Source organism: Chaetodon trifascialis, chromosome 3 (assembly GCF_039877785.1).
Source record: "Chaetodon trifascialis isolate fChaTrf1 chromosome 3, fChaTrf1.hap1, whole genome shotgun sequence".
Taxonomy (NCBI): Eukaryota; Metazoa; Chordata; class Actinopteri; order Chaetodontiformes; family Chaetodontidae; genus Chaetodon; species Chaetodon trifascialis.
Window position 1 is genome coordinate 12446490 of NC_092058.1, and position 22251 is coordinate 12468740.

The 22251-nt window shown below is 41.5% G+C and overlaps 2 protein-coding genes across 2 annotated transcripts; both read left to right on the top strand.

The window, feature by feature from the left end:
* Window positions 1–1632: 1632 nt before the first annotated feature.
* mrps16 (mitochondrial ribosomal protein S16) lies at window positions 1633–4089 on the top strand. The gene is made up of 4 exons (XM_070958951.1): window positions 1633–1795; window positions 2034–2064; window positions 2975–3241; window positions 3717–4089. The coding sequence occupies exons 2-4, from the start codon at window positions 2052–2054 to the stop codon at window positions 3851–3853; spliced, it is 417 nt and encodes a 138-aa protein (XP_070815052.1). The 5' UTR covers window positions 1633–1795; window positions 2034–2051; the 3' UTR covers window positions 3854–4089.
* An 11500-nt stretch (window positions 4090–15589) lies between these two features.
* Window positions 15590–22223, top strand: LOC139352141 (uncharacterized). Its single transcript, XM_070957571.1, has 5 exons — window positions 15590–16223; window positions 18960–19118; window positions 20223–20354; window positions 21759–21856; window positions 22209–22223. The coding sequence occupies exons 1-5, from the start codon at window positions 15590–15592 to the stop codon at window positions 22221–22223; spliced, it is 1038 nt and encodes a 345-aa protein (XP_070813672.1).
* Window positions 22224–22251: the final 28 nt, after the last annotated feature.

Genomic DNA, 22251 nt, shown 5'->3' on the forward strand with positions numbered 1-22251 from the left:
TACTGAAAGCGTTTTAAATACATTTGTAGAGGTAGAGGTTTAAACAATTAAATGAAAAATAAGTATTTTACAAATACTCTTTGGTAATATCTCCTTTATCTTTTTGTATCAGTTAAAAGGCATTACTGGCTTCAGGTATGAAGACTCACGCAGGGACAGTTGGATATTTCCAGAATTACAAACCCATCTCTTTTGCGTGTCTTCAGTGACCTCTCCTCGTAGAAAAACATGTGTTTGTCACACACACACAGACACACACACAGAAAAACAAGCTGAACACAACAGGAGTGTGAAATCACCATGTTCCAAGACTGGGAGGGGTAGCTATGCTGCCCGTGGGCAGAAATCTCTGTGCACTCGGACGACATCAGGCAAGGCAATGACCCCTGAATTCATGAACGCTCTCAGGAAATCAGGGTTTCATCTCTGCTGGGGTCAACAGTGGACACTGATTTAAAATTCAATGTGTTGCCAATGTAAGACGCACAACACATGTAGAATAGAAATGACAGAAACCAGAATGTGAAGGATGACATGACTGACAGCACAGTTGTAATCAGAGAGCCTGTAACCTCAAGAGGACATCATAATATTTACAAAATCCTAATTCTAAATGAAACAGCTGGTTTTGTCACTTACGTTATTATCCCTGGTTAATTATCTTTGCGAAGACAAGAAACTGGCTTGTTCATGTTTTTGAAGCCTTGCATTATGAACGTTTGAGTATAATTACGTTCTCCCACATTTCATTTAGCTGCACTGAAAGCTATGTATGTATACACTGTATATACAATAATACATGTATTCGACAACTGAGACTTGCTAACACACTAACATCTGTGTTTCATTTATCATGATGAAGCAGTGGCAAAATCTTTATTTTGCACAGCATTTCCATTGTATGTTACTCAATACACCTACTACATTTAGGATAATATTATATAGTGTATAAATATTATATTTATCTGACAGCTGTAATTATCAGTTTAAAATGAGATTTGTTTATAAAATATTACACAAATTAATCTACCCAACAGTATAAAAAAATGGTTTAAATTATCTCCACCTCAATCAGATAAAAGATTTAAATGCTGCTTACATGTTAATGCATCAGTAATAACAACACAATAACATAATGCAGTAGTAGCAGCAAATGGTATTAGCCTATCACACTGAAAAGTAGAGATTCTGTGTAATGCATAGGACAATTTTTACCTCTGAATGTCTGTCGTCCACTTTTTCATGATAATATAGCATACTTCTGTATTTTAACTTAACATTATGAATGTGGGACTTTGACTTGTAACAGATTATTTTAAAGTGTGTTGTTAGCACTTTTACTTAAGAGCTGGAGTACTCCCACCACTTCTACACAAAACTGGCAATACATCATAATGTGTAAAAACTACAATGTCTATCTATATCTGATAGCATATTTTTCTAATTTGAGGACATTTGCAAGGCCAACATAAATTATTTTAGAATACTTTTAGTGTGTCAGAACACATTCACTTCACAAACTTTGACATTCTTGTGCAGTTAAGTAGTTTAAGCCCTCAGCTTCATGCGGTACATCAGAGAGCAGTGCAACAGCGCCATCTTGCGTCACGAGCATAGAATGACGCTGAGATTGTACGTCATTTCCTGTTCAAACATGGCCGCGCACTGGCAAATGTCACATTAGTGGTGTTGCTGAAAACATACTGTTACTAAAATTTATTACATCACATGTACCGCGAATACAAACGGCGACATCTGGGAAGGTTTAGCTTTACTTTGTTCATCGTCCGCCGAGGTATTTCGCTCTTTTGTATTCATTTCTAAACTCTTCAAGGGAGATGTTCTGTACTGTTAGTTAGCTGTTAGCAATAGCCTCATAGCTACACTGTTGACGTTAATTACATCTTCAGGGTTATCGGATATGAAATAGATTAAATGTGTAACAGTATGCGCCTCACTGCTGGCTTTGTTTGGGAGAAAGTCACTTCACGTTGTGTATACTTCGGTTTAAAGGTGACTTTTTTGTGTTGCAGGATAATCCAGCCAACAGCATGGTTCATTTATGTGAGTATACAGTGTGAACATTGTCCTGTGGCAGGACAAGCAAATGTAACATTTGTAATACGTGTAGTCACACGTTTCACATTTACATTTAGCATAAGCTAATTGCTTTATCTATGAAATACCAAAATTAGTGAAAAATGCCCCCTCACATCTTCAGTGAACTCAAGGTGACATCTTCAGATGTTTTGTTCTCTTAACAGTCCAAAACACAAAGATGTGCAATTAAATATTATATGAAACACTTAAAAGGAACTAATCTCTGCTGTTCAGAAGGAAGAATTAGAAAATATTTACCCTTTTTTTTCTGTCAGATGACATAAATATGCTCAATTTTCCAATCTGTTTGGTGCAAACAGTGAAAAGTAATCTAGTTTAATTCTGGTCATTATAGATGAGACTGTTTCAGGTGCTTTTGTTTTGATTTGCATTGTTATGTGCTGAGAGATGTTTCTTTTATTTTGTCCACCCCATTCATTAGAAAAGTAGGATTTAGACTACAGTACTCTGGCTACTGAGTGTCTGTGGAGCCCCTTACAGAGCAACTGTCAGAAAGTATTGCACAAGAGAAGAGAAATGCAACAGACACAAGATTGATCCTTAAAATACAAGTAAAATATGCTAAACCAAAGCAGGAAGTGAAGGTTTGGTGACTGTTTCTTTTCCCTCCCTTGATTGAGGCAGGACGCAATCAGAGATGTGGAAAACATAGGGTTAGACAGGATGCCAGTGTGTGGTGTACACAAGGTTTCATGATACATGATACTTTTCAGGAAATGATTTGCACAGGGTGGTTAAGACCTCCGGTGGTGCAGCCTGTACTGCAGAATGTGGGTTATCTCCCCCTCACCAATTAAACATCACAGATTTGGTTTCTCTTTGACAATACAGCTGTGCTTATTTCCTTCTGCAGCATCACTCCTGCTAAAGAAGTACCACGGGGGTTATGTTGTCATCCGATTGGCTCTTGCTGGCCACAAACAAGCAAACAGACCCTTTTTTCGCATTGTGGCAGCTTACAACAAAAGGGCAAGAGATGGTAAATACATAGAGCAGCTGGGTTCTTACGACCCCCTCCCAAATGTCTACAACGAGAAACTTGTCAGCTTCAACTATGACCGAATCAAGTACTGGATCGGCTGCGGCGCACACCCTACAAATCCAGTGGCCAAACTTCTAGGTGTGTATTAATTCTATAAGCATGTTCTTTTTATGGTGGATCAACATTGCTCAATTTTACTGTGGCCTGTGCAGGGAACTGTGCTGTTACATTGATTTGTTTGATCAAGGAGGTCCATCTGTTACTTTTATGAGCAGCAACGCCTCATACAAACTTGTACTGACTGTTCTTTGAAACTTGTTACTCATATCGTCTCTTATCATAAATGATGACTACTGTCTATTATGTGATGACTGTCTCTTTAAGCACCTCATGCATGCCCTAAAGCATTGTACAGATACAGATTAAATATGCCTTTCAGGGTCATTAGACACTCATGTGTTACTCAGCTGGTTCTCCAGAAATTGTCTACAAGTAATTAAAATGATATAAAATTATGGTGTATCATCTGCTCCAGGCAATGTTTCTGCCGTAGTTTATTGGGAATCCTTGTAGTGAAAGATGAGGTCTTCCTCTCTCCCCTCTGTTTCCGCAGGATTGGCAGGATTTTTCCCTCTGCACCCCATGACGATAACAGAAGCAGAGCGTCGACGAGCCCAAACTGTGCTGACAGAAACAGCAGCAGGAACAGAGGATGGTCTGGAGGAGGGACAGAAGGAGGCTGAAGTGTGAGAATTAAAGCTGTGACTGTCCAGAACAAAAGTGTGTCAGTTCTTTGGAGAAAGAGCAGATCGATTTGTTTCAGACGTGGCCTATTGAATGTCTCATTGCTTTAGGAGTAACTATGAGCAGTTCATATTAAAAATGATTCCTGACAACATTCAGTAGCTTCAGGTTATGTTTTTGAGAGTGCCATACAAGGCAATTGTTTGTATTTTATTTGACTTAAATAAAGTATTTCAATATTATGCATTTGTTTGAGGTTAAGTTGCAGATTTTCTCTGTTGTCGTCTTTGTAACTCTGACCTTTACAGATGATCTGACCAAGACTGTCAAGAAATGAAGTAGTTTTGTTTGCTTTTCGCAATGGCAACCATTCCTCCACCTTTTGTCTGTCTTCTTTCTTTTTTTGGCCAGCATATATTGGAATGTGCACACATGAATTAATGTTGAACGTCAGTAATGTTAAAAGAAAGACATGAGAAGTGGGTGGATTTGTTGATACAATTACTGGCAAGCTTTTCAGCACTTAGGTCCCCTTTGGCTCAATAGCAAATTCCTGTTCCTTACGTATACTGTACTGTGTGTTTAGGAAACCTTTGTAAACTGGAAAATTACTGTTCACAGAGAGATGTCATGATGATGATGAGATGAATTATAACACAGTTAATCACATGTTTCAAAGGAAACAGCTTTGTGACGGTGTTACAGGATCAATATTTACGGACTGAAGTCATATCAAACTTGTATTAATGACCACCAAAATGCACAATAAATCATACACACAATAAATACTCACAGTTTGATTGTCGAGCATACTGGCGCACAGAGTATTCAGAGTATTCCCAAATATTATGAGGCAGCAGGGCATTGCTGAGAAACTGGTCAGCAGTTCCACTCAGGGAAGTTACCATTACATATGTTCTTGGAGTAAATATCAAATAACAGATCATAGTAGATAAAACTAATAAAAAAAATTGCCCCAGATAATTTCAACACTGTTATGAAATGATTCCAATTTATCATGACTTGGTGATCAGGAAATAATCTGCTTTTGTTGCGTAGCATTTCAGAAATTATTATCTAGTAAGCAAACAGGTGTGGCGAGCTTTATCCAAACCTCTTATGGTTTCAACATCAAGAGAAATATTTGTGCTAAACCTTTCCTGGTGCTATTGAGATTATTAGCCATGATCCAATCATGGTTAATACACAGTCTATTTATAGCACGACTATTCAAATGTGTTGTTAATATTTTGCTCAGTGTCAGGTCCCTTAAGTTACACTCGTGACCTCCTCCATCGTGTCCAGTGATCTCACAGCATAGAAATACTGGATTGAAATATCACATATGTCAACAGCAAAGCAAATAAAAGACTACTTGCCAGATTTATTGAAATGTAAATAAAATAAATGTGTATGAAGAGCAAAACAGTACATGTAGAGTTATATGACATCATTATATAAGATTGTCAACAACAAAACTAATTCTTTTTCTTTTTTTTTAAATTTTTGTTTCTCTCCCTCTGTCTCATACACACACACAGGTATATATTTATATATTTGTGTGTGTGTGTGTGTGTGTGTGTATGTGTGTGTGTGTGTGTGTGTGTGTGTGTGTGTGTGTGTGTGTGTGTGTAAATATATATGCATATAGATAGATAGATCCAGATATGTAGTCATAGTGAGCATTGTGGTTCATACACGATGATCTTTAGTCTGCACTTGTTGCTTGAAAAATGTAAGCAGTTGTGGCAAAAGTGAAGTGTATATGAGCTGGTGCCATTGAGTGTCAATGGTTAAGTAAAGAACACTGGGTAATAAGTATTTTCTTACAAGAATCTGTCCCACCCAAACCTCTCGAACTCAATGCCTTAGTCCTTGTCCACTTTAACGTCATGATGATCTGGACATTTGTAAACAATCATGTGCAGGGTGTGAGTGTACTTTCAGGGAACTTCACAAATTGCTACAGTGCCATGCTGCTATACAGAAATGTTTGCTTAGGGAGGGCACTACATCGGTAACAACCTACCAGTTGATGATTGATGACAGATGGAGTCAATCTGATTCTGATAGCCAAATGTTTATATGACCTACAACTGCCACCAGCTTCAAACTTAACTGTCAATTCACAAGCGATTATCAGGGAGATCATAGGAAGTTTACTGCAAGACTGAAAGTTGCAGAACATCGAAATTATTCTTCATTGTACTGCATACCTGTTCATGAAGTGGAAGAAAGTGCAGCAGTTGACGTATTTCAGCATTTCATCTTTTGGATTATCACCTGAATTTTCAGGAAAATGAAGAAGTGGGTCTTTCAGGCATCCTGTAATTGGAAGAGGCTTTCCACCATTGTTATAATCCTTTCTTTTGTGGTCATCATCATTCTCATTGCGTTATGTGTGTTCTTTTCACAAAAAAGAGGTAAGTCTGTGTTTTCTGTTTTTGCATAATCAGGTGAGCCACACTCAAGAATTATTTTAAATTTAACCTTCTAAACACCGATATCAATAAACAAATTTCGACATGATTCGTTTTAGTCTGGACAATCCTTCAAGAATAATTGCAATTAATGCAGAAAGACTGCCCAATTTTAACATGTGTACCAATCCTCACACAATATACGAGTTATTCTTGGAACATAAATGTTCACAGAAAATGTGAACATTATTTTGGTTAGTCATTTATTAGTTATTTTCCTTTAAGTCCCCTGGACTAATGTTTTATTGCATGCTTTTTAAGAAGCTCAATCAAAAAAACTGTTAATTTTTATACCTAAATGGTACTTAATTTTTGAAGTTAGTTTTCTAACAACCACGCGTCATCTCAATCTTGGATGATAACTTTTTTATGCAACCTAAGTTCTGTTTAAACAATATAATTTACATAAAGGGGAAATAATGATATTGACTGCAGATTCACTAGCATATTGAGTTCATAATTGAAGAAATTAAAAGGTGTAAGAATAAAAACATACTGACATTAGATATGTGTTTGAGATAAGTAAAATGCAGTCCATTCAATGTTGGAGGAAAGGATTTTCATTTTATGTGACCAAAATTATTATTATATTAAGCCTGAGTCTCTGCACACCTGAAGATAAACAAAGCTGACACTGACAAAAACTAACTTAATTCAACAACATCATATGATTGTTAACTTTAACAAGAACAGAATTGACAAAGGCTTTGAGGATAGTTTCAAGGAAACATTGTGAAAGAAGACAAACCCCAGTGAGTGTTAGTTTAAACTTGAAACTTACATTTTGGTGGAACATGCTGTGAGGTGCAAAAACAAATACATTCATCATACACAAATATTGTCTCATTTAACAGGAAATGAAAATGTCAAACAAGATCAACCTGACCAAACATGGAGGAAACCACAGATGGTGGACAACCATGAAGAAAAGAATCTCTCAAATAGAAATATGGCGAGAAATGAATTATCAGAGTTTTTGCAACTTTCACAACTGTTGAATGACACAGACCAACAAAATACCACTCAATCACGAAAATCAAAACAAACCATGGTTGTCAGTATGTCTATTGAGCCTCATACAAATGGCACAACACTATCATCTGAAGACAAAACTGAAACAACACCAATACATACGAGTGTGTCTCAGAATCCGTTGACTAGCCAGGAAACAACTACAACTATACATCCCTCAACCAAAAAACCAAAATTTACATCTGCTACAAGGGAGACACCCATAGGAAAAAGACAGTCAACAGTCTGGACCTCAACACTCATCACAAATGGAGCTATAGGAACTTCGAGCAGTGATCACTCCACAAAAATTGTCAATTCCTCCACAAACACAGAGGTTCCATCTGGTTTATCCTCTACATTCCCTCCAATAACTACTAATTTTAGTCAAACATCTGCACAACACAAAACTGAAACCACACTAACAAGTGCAAGCACTAGTCAACATTCATTGACTAGCCAGGGAACATATACAACAATAATATACTCATCAACGGTGTCACAGTCTCCTTCTGTCAAAACAATACCACGTACTGGAATAACTGAGTCAACCGTTTCAACCTCAGCACCCACCACAAATGGAGCTACAGGAACTTCCAACAGTGATCATTCCACAGCAACGGTCAATTCCTCCACAAATACGGACGTTTCAACCAGTTCCCCCTCTACATTCCCTTCAGTAACTACGTCTATTACTGAGACATCTCCTGAACACCAAACTGAAACCACACCAATGAGTCCCAGCAGCACTGAGCTTCCATTAACCAGCCAAGAAATATCTACAACAATAAATTTGTCACCCACAGAGCCACAATCTACATCTGCTACAACACTGACACCTACTGGACAGCCAGAGTCAACAGCGTCAACGTCAACATTTACCACAAATGGAGCTACAGGAACTTCCAGCAGTGATCATTCCACAACAATTGTCAATTCCTCCACAAACATAGAGGTTCCGTCTAGTTCACCTTCTACATTCCCTCCAATAACTACTCATTTCAGTCAAACATCTGCTGAACACAAAACTGAAACCACACCAAGAAGTCCTAGCAGCACTGAGTCTCCATTAACCAACCAAGAAATATCTACAACATTAAATTCGTCACCCACAGAGCCACAATCTACATCTGCCACAACAGTGACACCTACTGGACAAACTGAGTCAACAGTGTTAATGTCAACACTTACCACAAATGGAGCTACAGGAACTTCCAGCAGTGATCATTCCACAACAATTGTCAATTCCTCCGCAAACACAGAGGTCCCATCTGGTTCACCCTCTACATTCCCTCCAATAACTACTCATTTCAGTCAAACATCTGCTGAACACAAAACTGAAACCACACCAAGAAGTCCTAGCAGCACTGAGCTTCCATTAACCAGCCAAGAAATATCCACTACAATAAATTTGTCACCCACAGAGCCACAATCTACACCTGCTACAACAGTGACACCAACTGGACAAACCAAGTCAATGGTGTCAAACTCTACACTGACAACAATTGGAGCTACAGGAACTTCTAGCAGTGATCATTCCACAACAATTGTCAGTTCCTCCACAAACACAGAGGTTCCATCTGGTTCACCCTCTACATTCCCTCCAATAACTACTCATTTCAGTCAAACATCTGCTGACCACCAAACTGAAACCACACTAACGAGTCCCAGCATCACTGAGCATCCATTAACCAACCAAGAAACATCCACTACAATAAATTTGTCACCCACAGAGCCACAATCTACATCTGCTACAACAGTGACACCGACTGAAATAAGTGAGTCAATGCTTTCAACCTCAGCACCCATCACAAATGGAGCTGCAGGAACTTCCAGCAGTGATCATTCCACAACATCTGTCAATTCCTCCACAAATACTGAGATGTCAACCAGTTCCCCCTCTGCATTCCCTCCAAAAACTACGTCTATTACTGAGACATCTGCTGAACACAAAACTGAAACCACACTAACGAGTCCCAGCAGCACTGAGCTTCCATTAACCAGCCAAGAAATATCCACTACAATAAATTTGTCACCCACAGAGCCACAATCTACACCTGCTACAACAGTGACACCAACTGGACAAACCAAGTCAATGGTGTCAAAGTCTACACTGACAACAATTGGAGCTACAGGAACTTCCAGCAGTGATCATTCCACAACAATTGTCAGTTCCTCCACAAACACAGAGGTCCCATCTGGTTCACCCTCTACATTCCCTCCAATAACTACTCATTTCAGTCAAACATCTGCTGAACACAAAACTGAAACCACACCAAGAAGTCCTAGCAGCACTGAGCTTCCATTAACCAGCCAAGAAATATCCACTACAATAAATTTGTCACCCACAGAGCCACAATCAACATCTGCCACAACAGTGATGCCTCCTGGAATAACAGAGTCAGCAGTTTCAACCTCAATACCCACCACGAATGGAGCTACAAGAACTTCCAGCAGTGATCATTCCACAACAATTGTCAATTCATCCACAAATCCTGAGATTTCCACCATTTCCCTCTTTACATTCCCTTCAGTAACTTCATCTATTACTGAGACATCTCCTGAACAAAAAATTGAAACCACACCAACAAGTCCCAGCAGCATTGAGCTTCCATTAACCAGCCAAGAAATATCCACTACAATAAATTTGTCACCCACAGAGCCACAATCTACATCTGCTACAACACTGACACCTACTGGACAGCCAGAGTCAACAGCGTCAACATCAACACTTAACACAAATGGAGCTACAGGAACTTCCAGCAGTGATCATTCCACAGCAACGGTCAATTCCTCCACAAATACGGACGTTTCAACCAGTTCCCCCTCTACATTCCCTTCAGTAACTACGTCTATTACTGAGACATCTCCTGAACACAACACTGAAACCACACTAATGAGTCCTAGCAGCACTGAGTCTCCATTAACCAACCAAGAAATATCTACAACATTAAATTCGTCACCCACAGAGCCACAATCTACATCTGCCACAACAGTGACACCTACTGGACAAACTGAGTCAACAGTGTTAATGTCAACACTTACCACAAATGGAGCTACAGGAACTTCCAGCAGTGATCATTCCACAACAATTGTCAATTCCTCCGCAAACACAGAGGTCCCATCTGGTTCACCCTCTACATTCCCTCCAATAACTACTCATTTCAGTCAAACATCTGCTGAACACAAAACTGAAACCACACCAAGAAGTCCCAGCAGCACTGAGCTTCCATTAACCAGCCAAGAAATATCCACTACAATAAATTTGTCACCCACAGAGCCACAATCTACACCTGCTACAACAGTGACACCAACTGGACAAACCAAGTCAATGGTGTCAAAGTCTACACTGACAACAATTGGAGCTACAGGAACTTCTAGCAGTGATCATTCCACAACAATTGTCAGTTCCTCCACAAACACAGAGGTTCCATCTGGTTCACCCTCTACATTCCCTCCAATAACTACTCATTTCAGTCAAACATCTGCTGACCACCAAACTGAAACCACACTAACGAGTCCCAGCATCACTGAGCATCCATTAACCAACCAAGAAATATCCACTACAATAAATTTGTCACCCACAGAGCCACAATCTACATCTGCTACAACAGTGACACCGACTGAAATAAGTGAGTCAATGCTTTCAACCTCAGCACCCATCACAAATGGAGCTGCAGGAACTTCCAGCAGTGATCATTCCACAGCAACGGTCAATTCCTCCACAAATACGGACGTTTCAACCAGTTCCCCCTCTACATTCCCTTCAGTAACTACGTCTATTACTGAGACATCTCCTGAACACAAAACTGAAACCACACTAATGAGTCCTAGCAGCACTGAGTCTCCATTAACCAACCAAGAAATATCTACAACATTAAATTCGTCACCCACAGAGCCACAATCTACATCTGCCACAACAGTGACGCCTACTGGACAAACTGAGTCAACAGTGTTAATGTCAACACTTACCACAAATGGAGCTACAGGAACTTCCAGCAGTGATCATTCCACAACAATTGTCAATTCCTCCGCAAACACAGAGGTCCCATCTGGTTCACCCTCTACATTCCCTCCAATAACTACTCATTTCAGTCAAACATCTGCTGAACACAAAACTGAAACCACACCAAGAAGTCCTAGCAGCACTGAGCTTCCATTAACCAGCCAAGAAATATCCACTACAATAAATTTGTCACCCACAGAGCCACAATCTACACCTGCTACAACAGTGACACCAACTGGACAAACCAAGTCAATGGTGTCAAACTCTACACTGACAACAATTGGAGCTACAGGAACTTCTAGCAGTGATCATTCCACAACAATTGTCAGTTCCTCCACAAACACAGAGGTTCCATCTGGTTCACCCTCTACATTCCCTCCAATAACTACTCATTTCAGTCAAACATCTGCTGACCACCAAACTGAAACCACACTAACGAGTCCCAGCATCACTGAGCATCCATTAACCAACCAAGAAACATCCACTACAATAAATTTGTCACCCACAGAGCCACAATCTACATCTGCTACAACAGTGACACCGACTGAAATAAGTGAGTCAATGCTTTCAACCTCAGCACCCATCACAAATGGAGCTGCAGGAACTTCCAGCAGTGATCATTCCACAGCAACGGTCAATTCCTCCACAAATACGGACGTTTCAACCAGTTCCCCCTCTACATTCCCTTCAGTAACTACGTCTATTACTGAGACATCTGCTGACCACAAAACTGAAACCACACTAATGAGTCCTAGCAGCACTGAGTCTCCATTAACCAACCAAGAAATATCTACAACATTAAATTCGTCACCCACAGAGCCACAATCTACATCTGCCACAACAGTGACACCTACTGGACAAACTGAGTCAACAGTGTTAATGTCAACACTTACCACAAATGGAGCTACAGGAACTTCCAGCAGTGATCATTCCACAACAATTGTCAATTCCTCCGCAAACACAGAGGTCCCATCTGGTTCACCCTCTACATTCCCTCCAATAACTACTCATTTCAGTCAAACATCTGCTGACCACAAAACTGAAACCACACTAATGAGTCCTAGCAGCACTGAGTCTCCATTAACCAACCAAGAAATATCTACAACATTAAATTCGTCACCCACAGAGCCACAATCTACATCTGCCACAACAGTGACACCTACTGGACAAACTGAGTCAACAGTGTTAATGTCAACACTTACCACAAATGGAGCTACAGGAACTTCCAGCAGTGATCATTCCACAACAATTGTCAATTCCTCCGCAAACACAGAGGTCCCATCTGGTTCACCCTCTACATTCCCTCCAATAACTACTCATTTCAGTCAAACATCTGCTGAACACAAAACTGAAACCACACCAAGAAGTCCTAGCAGCACTGAGCTTCCATTAACCAGCCAAGAAATATCCACTACAATAAATTTGTCACCCACAGAGCCACAATCTACACCTGCTACAACAGTGACACCAACTGGACAAACCAAGTCAATGGTGTCAAAGTCTACACTGACAACAATTGGAGCTACAGGAACTTCTAGCAGTGATCATTCCACAACAATTGTCAGTTCCTCCACAAACACAGAGGTTCCATCTGGTTCACCCTCTACATTCCCTCCAATAACTACTCATTTCAGTCAAACATCTGCTGACCACCAAACTGAAACCACACTAACGAGTCCCAGCATCACTGAGCATCCATTAACCAACCAAGAAACATCCACTACAATAAATTTGTCACCCACAGAGCCACAATCTACATCTGCTACAACAGTGACACCGACTGAAATAAGTGAGTCAATGCTTTCAACCTCAGCACCCATCACAAATGGAGCTGCAGGAACTTCCAGCAGTGATCATTCCACAACATCTGTCAATTCCTCCACAAATACTGAGATGTCAACCAGTTCCCCCTCTGCATTCCCTCCAAAAACTACGTCTATTACTGAGACATCTGCTGAACACAAAACTGAAACCACACTAACGAGTCCCAGCATCACTGAGCATCCATTAACCAACCAAGAAACATCCACTACAATAAATTTGTCACCCACAGAGCCACAATCTACATCTGCTACAACAGTGACACCGACTGAAATAAGTGAGTCAATGCTTTCAACCTCAGCACCCATCACAAATGGAGCTGCAGGAACTTCCAGCAGTGATCATTCCACAGCAACGGTCAATTCCTCCACAAATACGGACGTTTCAACCAGTTCCCCCTCTACATTCCCTTCAGTAACTACGTCTATTACTGAGACATCTGCTGACCACAAAACTGAAACCACACTAATGAGTCCTAGCAGCACTGAGTCTCCATTAACCAACCAAGAAATATCTACAACATTAAATTCGTCACCCACAGAGCCACAATCTACATCTGCCACAACAGTGACACCTACTGGACAAACTGAGTCAACAGTGTTAATGTCAACACTTACCACAAATGGAGCTACAGGAACTTTCAGCAGTGATCATTCCACAACAATTGTCAATTCCTCTGCAAACACAGAGGTCCCATCTGGTTCACCCTCTACATTCCCTCCAATAACTACTCATTTCAGTCAAACATCTGCTGAACACAAAACTGAAACCACACCAAGAAGTCCTAGCAGCACTGAGCTTCCATTAACCAGCCAAGAAATATCCACTACAATAAATTTGTCACCCACAGAGCCACAATCTACACCTGCTACAACAGTGACACCAACTGGACAAACCAAGTCAATGGTGTCAAAGTCTACACTGACAACAATTGGAGCTACAGGAACTTCCAGCAGTGACCATTCCACAACAATTGTCAATTCCTCCACAAACACTGAGGTTCCATCTGGTTCACCCTCTACATTCCCTCCAATAACTACTCATTTCAGTCAAACATCTGCTGAACACAAAACTGAAACCACACTTACGAGTCCCAGCAGCACTGAGCTTCCATTAACCAGCCAAGAAATATCCACTACAATAAATTTGTCACCCACAGAGCCACAATCTACACCTGCTACAACAGTGACACCAACTGGACAAACCAAGTCAATGGTGTCAAAGTCTACACTGACAACAATTGGAGCTACAGGAACTTCCAGCAGTGATCATTCCACAACAATTGTCAGTTCCTCCACAAACACAGAGGTCCCATCTGGTTCACCCTCTACATTCCCTCCAATAACTACTCATTTCAGTCAAACATCTGCTGAACACAAAACTGAAACCACACCAAGAAGTCCTAGCAGCACTGAGCTTCCATTAACCAGCCAAGAAATATCCACTACAATAAATTTGTCACCCACAGAGCCACAATCAACATCTGCCACAACAGTGATGCCTCCTGGAATAACAGAGTCAGCAGTTTCAACCTCAATACCCACCACGAATGGAGCTACAAGAACTTCCAGCAGTGATCATTCCACAACAATTGTCAATTCATCCACAAATCCTGAGATTTCCACCATTTCCCTCTTTACATTCCCTTCAGTAACTTCATCTATTACTGAGACATCTCCTGAACAAAATATTGAAACCACACCAACAAGTCCCAGCAGCACTGAGCTTCCATTAACCAGCCAAGAAATATCCACTACAATAAATTTGTCACCCACAGAGCCACAATCTACATCTGCTACAACACTGACACCTACTGGACAGCCAGAGTCAACAGCGTCAACGTCAACACTTAACACAAATGGAGCTACAGGAACTTCCAGCAGTGATCATTCCACAGCAACGGTCAATTCCTCCACAAATACGGATGTTTCAACCAGTTCCCCCTCTACATTCCCTTCAGTAACTACGTCTATTACTGAGACATCTCCTGAACACCAAACTGAAACCACACTAATGAGTCCTAGCAGCACTGAGCTTCCATTAACCAACCAAGAAATATCTACAACATTAAATTCGTCACCCACAGAGCCACAATCTACATCTGCCACAACAGTGACACCTACTGGACAAACTGAGTCAACAGTGTTAATGTCAACACTTACCACAAATGGAGCTACAGGAACTTCCAGCAGTGATCATTCCACAACAATTGTCAATTCCTCCGCAAATACAGAGGTCCCATCTGGTTCACCCTCTACATTCCCTCCAATAACTACTCATTTCAGTCAAACATCTGCTGAACACAAAACTGAAACCACACCAAGAAGTCCTAGCAGCACTGAGCTTCCATTAACCAGCCAAGAAATATCCACTACAATAAATTTGTCACCCACAGAGCCACAATCAACATCTGCCACAACAGTGATGCCTCCTGGAATAACAGAGTCAGCAGTTTCAACCTCAATACCCACCACGAATGGAGCTACAAGAACTTCCAGCAGTGATCATTCCACAACAATTGTCAATTCATCCACAAATCCTGAGATTTCCACCATTTCCCTCTTTACATTCCCTTCAGTAACTTCATCTATTACTGAGACATCTCCTGAACAAAAAATTGAAACCACACCAACAAGTCCCAGCAGCACTGAGCTTCCATTAACCAGCCAAGAAACATCCACTACAATAAATTTGTCACCCACAGAGCCACAATCTACATCTGCTACAACAGTGACACCGACTGAAATAAGTGAGTCAATGCTTTCAACCTCAGCACCCATCACAAATGGAGCTGCAGGAACTTCCAGCAGTGATCATTCCACAACATCTGTCAATTCCTCCACAAATACTGAGATGTCAACCAGTTCCCCCTCTGCATTCCCTCCAAAAACTACGTCTATTACTGAGACATCTGCTGAACACAAAACTGAAACCACACTAACGAGTCCCAGCATCACTGAGCATCCATTAACCAACCAAGAAACATCCACTACAATAAATTTGTCACCCACAGAGCCACAATCTACATCTGCTACAACAGTGACACCGACTGAAATAAGTGAGTCAATGCTTTCAACCTCAGCACCCATCACAAATGGAGCTGCAGGAACTTCCAGCAGTGATCATTCCACAGCAACGGTCAATTCCTCCACAAATACGGACGTTTCAACCAGTTCCCCCTCTACATTCCCTTCAGTAACTACGTCTATTACTGAGACATCTGCTGACCACAAAACTGAAACCACACTAATGAGTCCTAGCAGCACTGAGTCTCCATTAACCAACCAAGAAATATCTACAACATTAAATTCGTCACCCACAGAGCCACAATCTACATCTGCCACAACAGTGACACCTACTGGACAAACTGAGTCAACAGTGTTAATGTCAACACTTACCACAAATGGAGCTACAGGAACTTTCAGCAGTGATCATTCCACAACAATTGTCAATTCCTCTGCAAACACAGAGGTCCCATCTGGTTCACCCTCTACATTCCCTCCAATAACTACTCATTTCAGTCAAACATCTGCTGAACACAAAACTGAAACCACACCAAGAAGTCCTAGCAGCACTGAGCTTCCATTAACCAGCCAAGAAATATCCACTACAATAAATTTGTCACCCACAGAGCCACAATCTACACCTGCTACAACAGTGACACCAACTGGACAAACCAAGTCAATGGTGTCAAAGTCTACACTGACAACAATTGGAGCTACAGGAACTTCCAGCAGTGACCATTCCACAACAATTGTCAATTCCTCCACAAACACTGAGGTTCCATCTGGTTCACCCTCTACATTCCCTCCAATAACTACTCATTTCAGTCAAACATCTGCTGAACACAAAACTGAAACCACACTTACGAGTCCCAGCAGCACTGAGCTTCCATTAACCAGCCAAGAAATATCCACTACAATAAATTTGTCACCCACAGAGCCACAATCTACACCTGCTACAACAGTGACACCAACTGGACAAACCAAGTCAATGGTGTCAAAGTCTACACTGACAACAATTGGAGCTACAGGAACTTCCAGCAGTGATCATTCCACAACAATTGTCAGTTCCTCCACAAACACAGAGGTCCCATCTGGTTCACCCTCTACATTCCCTCCAATAACTACTCATTTCAGTCAAACATCTGCTGAACACAAAACTGAAACCACACCAAGAAGTCCTAGCAGCACTGAGCTTCCATTAACCAGCCAAGAAATATCCACTACAATAAATTTGTCACCCACAGAGCCACAATCAACATCTGCCACAACAGTGATGCCTCCTGGAATAACAGAGTCAGCAGTTTCAACCTCAATACCCACCACGAATGGAGCTACAAGAACTTCCAGCAGTGATCATTCCACAACAATTGTCAATTCATCCACAAATCCTGAGATTTCCACCATTTCCCTCTTTACATTCCCTTCAGTAACTTCATCTATTACTGAGACATCTCCTGAACAAAATATTGAAACCACACCAACAAGTCCCAGCAGCACTGAGCTTCCATTAACCAGCCAAGAAATATCCACTACAATAAATTTGTCACCCACAGAGCCACAATCTACATCTGCTACAACACTGACACCTACTGGACAGCCAGAGTCAACAGCGTCAACGTCAACACTTAACACAAATGGAGCTACAGGAACTTCCAGCAGTGATCATTCCACAGCAACGGTCAATTCCTCCACAAATACGGATGTTTCAACCAGTTCCCCCTCTACATTCCCTTCAGTAACTACGTCTATTACTGAGACATCTCCTGAACACCAAACTGAAACCACACTAATGAGTCCTAGCAGCACTGAGCTTCCATTAACCAACCAAGAAATATCTACAACATTAAATTCGTCACCCACAGAGCCACAATCTACATCTGCCACAACAGTGACACCTACTGGACAAACTGAGTCAACAGTGTTAATGTCAACACTTACCACAAATGGAGCTACAGGAACTTCCAGCAGTGATCATTCCACAACAATTGTCAATTCCTCCGCAAATACAGAGGTCCCATCTGGTTCACCCTCTACATTCCCTCCAATAACTACTCATTTCAGTCAAACATCTGCTGAACACAAAACTGAAACCACACCAAGAAGTCCTAGCAGCACTGAGCTTCCATTAACCAGCCAAGAAATATCCACTACAATAAATTTGTCACCCACAGAGCCACAATCAACATCTGCCACAACAGTGATGCCTCCTGGAATAACAGAGTCAGCAGTTTCAACCTCAATACCCACCACGAATGGAGCTACAAGAACTTCCAGCAGTGATCATTCCACAACAATTGTCAATTCATCCACAAATCCTGAGATTTCCACCATTTCCCTCTTTACATTCCCTTCAGTAACTTCATCTATTACTGAGACATCTCCTGAACAAAAAATTGAAACCACACCAACAAGTCCCAGCAGCACTGAGCTTCCATTAACCAGCCAAGAAATATCCACTACAATAAATTTGTCACCCACAGAGCCACAATCTACATCTGCTACAACACTGACACCTACTGGACAGCCAGAGTCAACAGCGTCAACGTCAACACTTAACACAAATGGAGCTACAGGAACTTCCAGCAGTGATCATTCCACAGCAACGGTCAATTCCTCCACAAATACGGACGTTTCAACCAGTTCCCCCTCTACATTCCCTTCAGTAACTACGTCTATTACTGAGACATCTCCTGAACACAACACTGAATCCACACTAATGAGTCCTAGCAGCACTGAGTCTCCATTAACCAACCAAGAAATATCTACAACATTAAATTCGTCACCCACAGAGCCACAAACTACATCTGCCACAACAGTGACACCTACTGGACAAACTGAGTCAACAGTGTTAATGTCAACACTTACCACAAATGGAGCTACAGGAACTTCCAGCAGTGATCATTCCACAACAATTGTCAATTCCTCCGCAAACACAGAGGTCCCATCTGGTTCACCCTCTACATTCCCTCCAATAACTACTCATTTCAGTCAAACATCTGCTGAACACAAAACTGAAACCTCACCAAGAAGTCCTAGCAGCACTGAGCTTCCATTAACCAGCCAAGAAATATCCACTACAATAAATTTGTCACCCACAGAGCCACAAACTACATCTGCCACAACAGTGACACCAACTGGACAAACTGAGTCAACAGTGTTAATGTCAACACTTACCACAAATGGAGCTACAGGAACTTCCAGCAGTGATCATTCCACAACAATTGTCAATTCCTCCGCAAACACAGAGGTCCCATCTGGTTCACCCTCTACATTCCCTCCAATAACTACTCATTTCAGTCAAACATCTGCTGAACACAAAACTGAAACCTCACCAAGAAGTCCTAGCAGCACTGAGCTTCCATTAACCAGCCAAGAAATATCCACTACAATAAATTTGTCACCCACAGAGCCACAAACTACATCTGCCACAACAGTGACACCAACTGGACAAACTGAGTCAACAGTGTTAATGTCAACACTTACCACAATTGGAGCTACAGGAACTTCCAGCAGTGATCATTCCACAACAATTGTCAATTCCTCCGCAAACGCAGAGGTCCCATCTGGTTCACCCTCTACATTCCCTCCAATAACTACTCATTTCAGTCAAACATCTGCTGACCACCAAACTGAAACCACACTAACGAGTCCCAGCATCACTGAGCATCCATTAACCAACCAAGAAATATCCACTACAATAAATTTGTCACCCACAGAGCCACAATCTACATCTGCTACAACAGTGACACCGACTGAAATAAGTGAGTCAATGCTTTCAACCTCAGCACCCATCACAAATGGAGCTGCAGGAACTTCCAGCAGTGATCATTCCACAGCAACGGTCAATTCCTCCACAAATACGGACGTTTCAACCAGTTCCCCCTCTACATTCCCTTCAGTAACTACGTCTATTACTGAGACATCTGCTGACCACAAAACTGAAACCACACTAATGAGTCCTAGCAGCACTGAGTCTCCATTAACCAACCAAGAAATATCTACAACATTAAATTCGTCACCCACAGAGCCACAATCTACATCTGCCACAACAGTGACACCTACTGGACAAACTGAGTCAACAGTGTTAATGTCAACACTTACCACAAATGGAGCTACAGGAACTTCCAGCAGTGATCATTCCACAACAATTGTCAATTCCTCCGCAAACACAGAGGTCCCATCTGGTTCACCCTCTACATTCCCTCCAATAACTACTCATTTCAGTCAAACATCTGCTGAACACAAAACTGAAACCACACCAAGAAGTCCTAGCAGCACTGAGCTTCCATTAACCAGCCAAGAAATATCCACTACAATAAATTTGTCACCCACAGAGCCACAATCAACATCTGCCACAACAGTGATGCCTCCTGGAATAACAGAGTCAGCAGCTTCAACCTCAATACCCACCACGAATGGAGCTACAAGAACTTCCAGCAGTGATCATTCCACAACAATTGTCAATTCATCCACAAATCCTGAGATTTCCACCATTTCCCTCTTTACATTCCCTTCAGTAACTTCATCTATTACTGAGACATCTCCTGAACAAAAAATTGAAACCACACCAACAAGTCCCAGCAGCACTGAGCTTCCATTAACCAGCCAAGAAATATCCACTACAATAAATTTGTCACCCACAGAGCCACAATCTACATCTGCTACAACACTGACACCTACTGGACAGCCAGAGTCAACAGCGTCAACGTCAACACTTAACACAAATGGAGCTACAGGAACTTCCAGCAGTGATCATTCCACAGCAACGGTCAATTCCTCCACAAATACAGACGTTTCAACCAGTTCCCCCTCTACATTCCCTTCAGTAACTACGTCTATTACTGAGACATCTCCTGAACACAAAACTGAAACCACACTAATGAGTCCTAGCAGCACTGAGTCTCCATTAACCAACCAAGAAATATCCACTACAATAAATTCGTCACCCACAGAGCCACAATCTACACCTGCTACAACAGTGACACCAACTGGACAAACCAAGTCAATGGTGTCAAAGTCTACACTGACAACAATTGGAGCTACAGGAACTTCTAGCAGTGATCATTCCACAACAATTGTCAATTCCTCCGCAAACACAGAGGTCCCATCTGGTTCACCCTCTACATTCCCTCCAATAACTACTCATTTCAGTCAAACATCTGCTGAACACAAAACTGAAACCACACCAATGAGTCCCAGCAGCACTGAGCTTCCATTAACCAGCCAAGAAATATCCACTACAATAAATTTGTCACCCACAGAGCCACAATCTACACCTGCTACAACGGTGACACCAACTGGACAAACCAAGTCAACGGTGTCAAAGTCTACACTGACAACAATTGGAGCTACAGGAACTTCCAGCAGTGATCATTCCACAACAATTGTCAATTCCTCCACAACCACCAAAGTTCCATCTGGTTCACCCTCTACATTCCCTCCAATAACTACTCATTTCAGTCAAACATCTGCTGAACACAAAACTGAAATCACACCAATAACTTCTGGCAAAACTCAACTTCCATTAACCAGCCAAGAAATAACTGCATCCTCTCCCAGCTTTTCAGTGACTACCTCAACATCACCAGTGACACCTTCAGCAACAGGTGTATCATCAGTGTCAAATTCAGCAGTCACCTTAACTGGCCCTATAGTATCTACCAATTCAAATGCATCAGCATCTGCTGTCAGTGTTCAAACAACAATGTCGATTGGGACAACCACAACTCCAATCAGTAGTCGGGGAACATCAAGTGTAACTTCTGCAATCCCTCCAGTTCCCACTCTTTTGACCACCAACCCGCCTCTCTCTACATCAACCAATACATTTACACCTCCATCAACTGTATCCTTAGTCTCACATCCACCAACTAAGTTCTCCACATCATTGACCATGACTTCAAAGCATGCAACACAGACTGTTAGATCAACTGTCATCTCCACAATCACAACTAATATGGTGAAACCATCTTTTACACTTACATCTACTGTCAACCCAAGCTCAACTACTACAATCATAATCCGCACACCCTCTACAGTCTCCTCCAACATGACGCCTTTGACACAGCCTATTGCTGCACC

What these genes read in the sequence shown, in the direction of transcription:
- mrps16 (XM_070958951.1), top strand. An exon ending in TCCAGTGGCCAAACTTCTAG is followed by an intron (nt 3,242 to 3,716) that starts GTGTGTATTAAT and finishes CTGTTTCCGCAG; the next exon opens with GATTGGCAGGATTTTTCCCT.
- LOC139352141 (XM_070957571.1), top strand. Translation starts at nt 15,590, where the DNA reads ATGCCTCCTGGAATAACAGAGTCAGCAGTTTCAACCTCAATACCCACC. An exon ending in AGTGACACCGACTGAAATAA is followed by an intron (nt 16,224 to 18,959) that starts GTGAGTCAATGC and finishes CGTCACCCACAG; the next exon opens with AGCCACAAACTACATCTGCC. An exon ending in AAACACAGAGGTCCCATCTG is followed by an intron (nt 20,355 to 21,758) that starts GTTCACCCTCTA and finishes CAACATCACCAG; the next exon opens with TGACACCTTCAGCAACAGGT.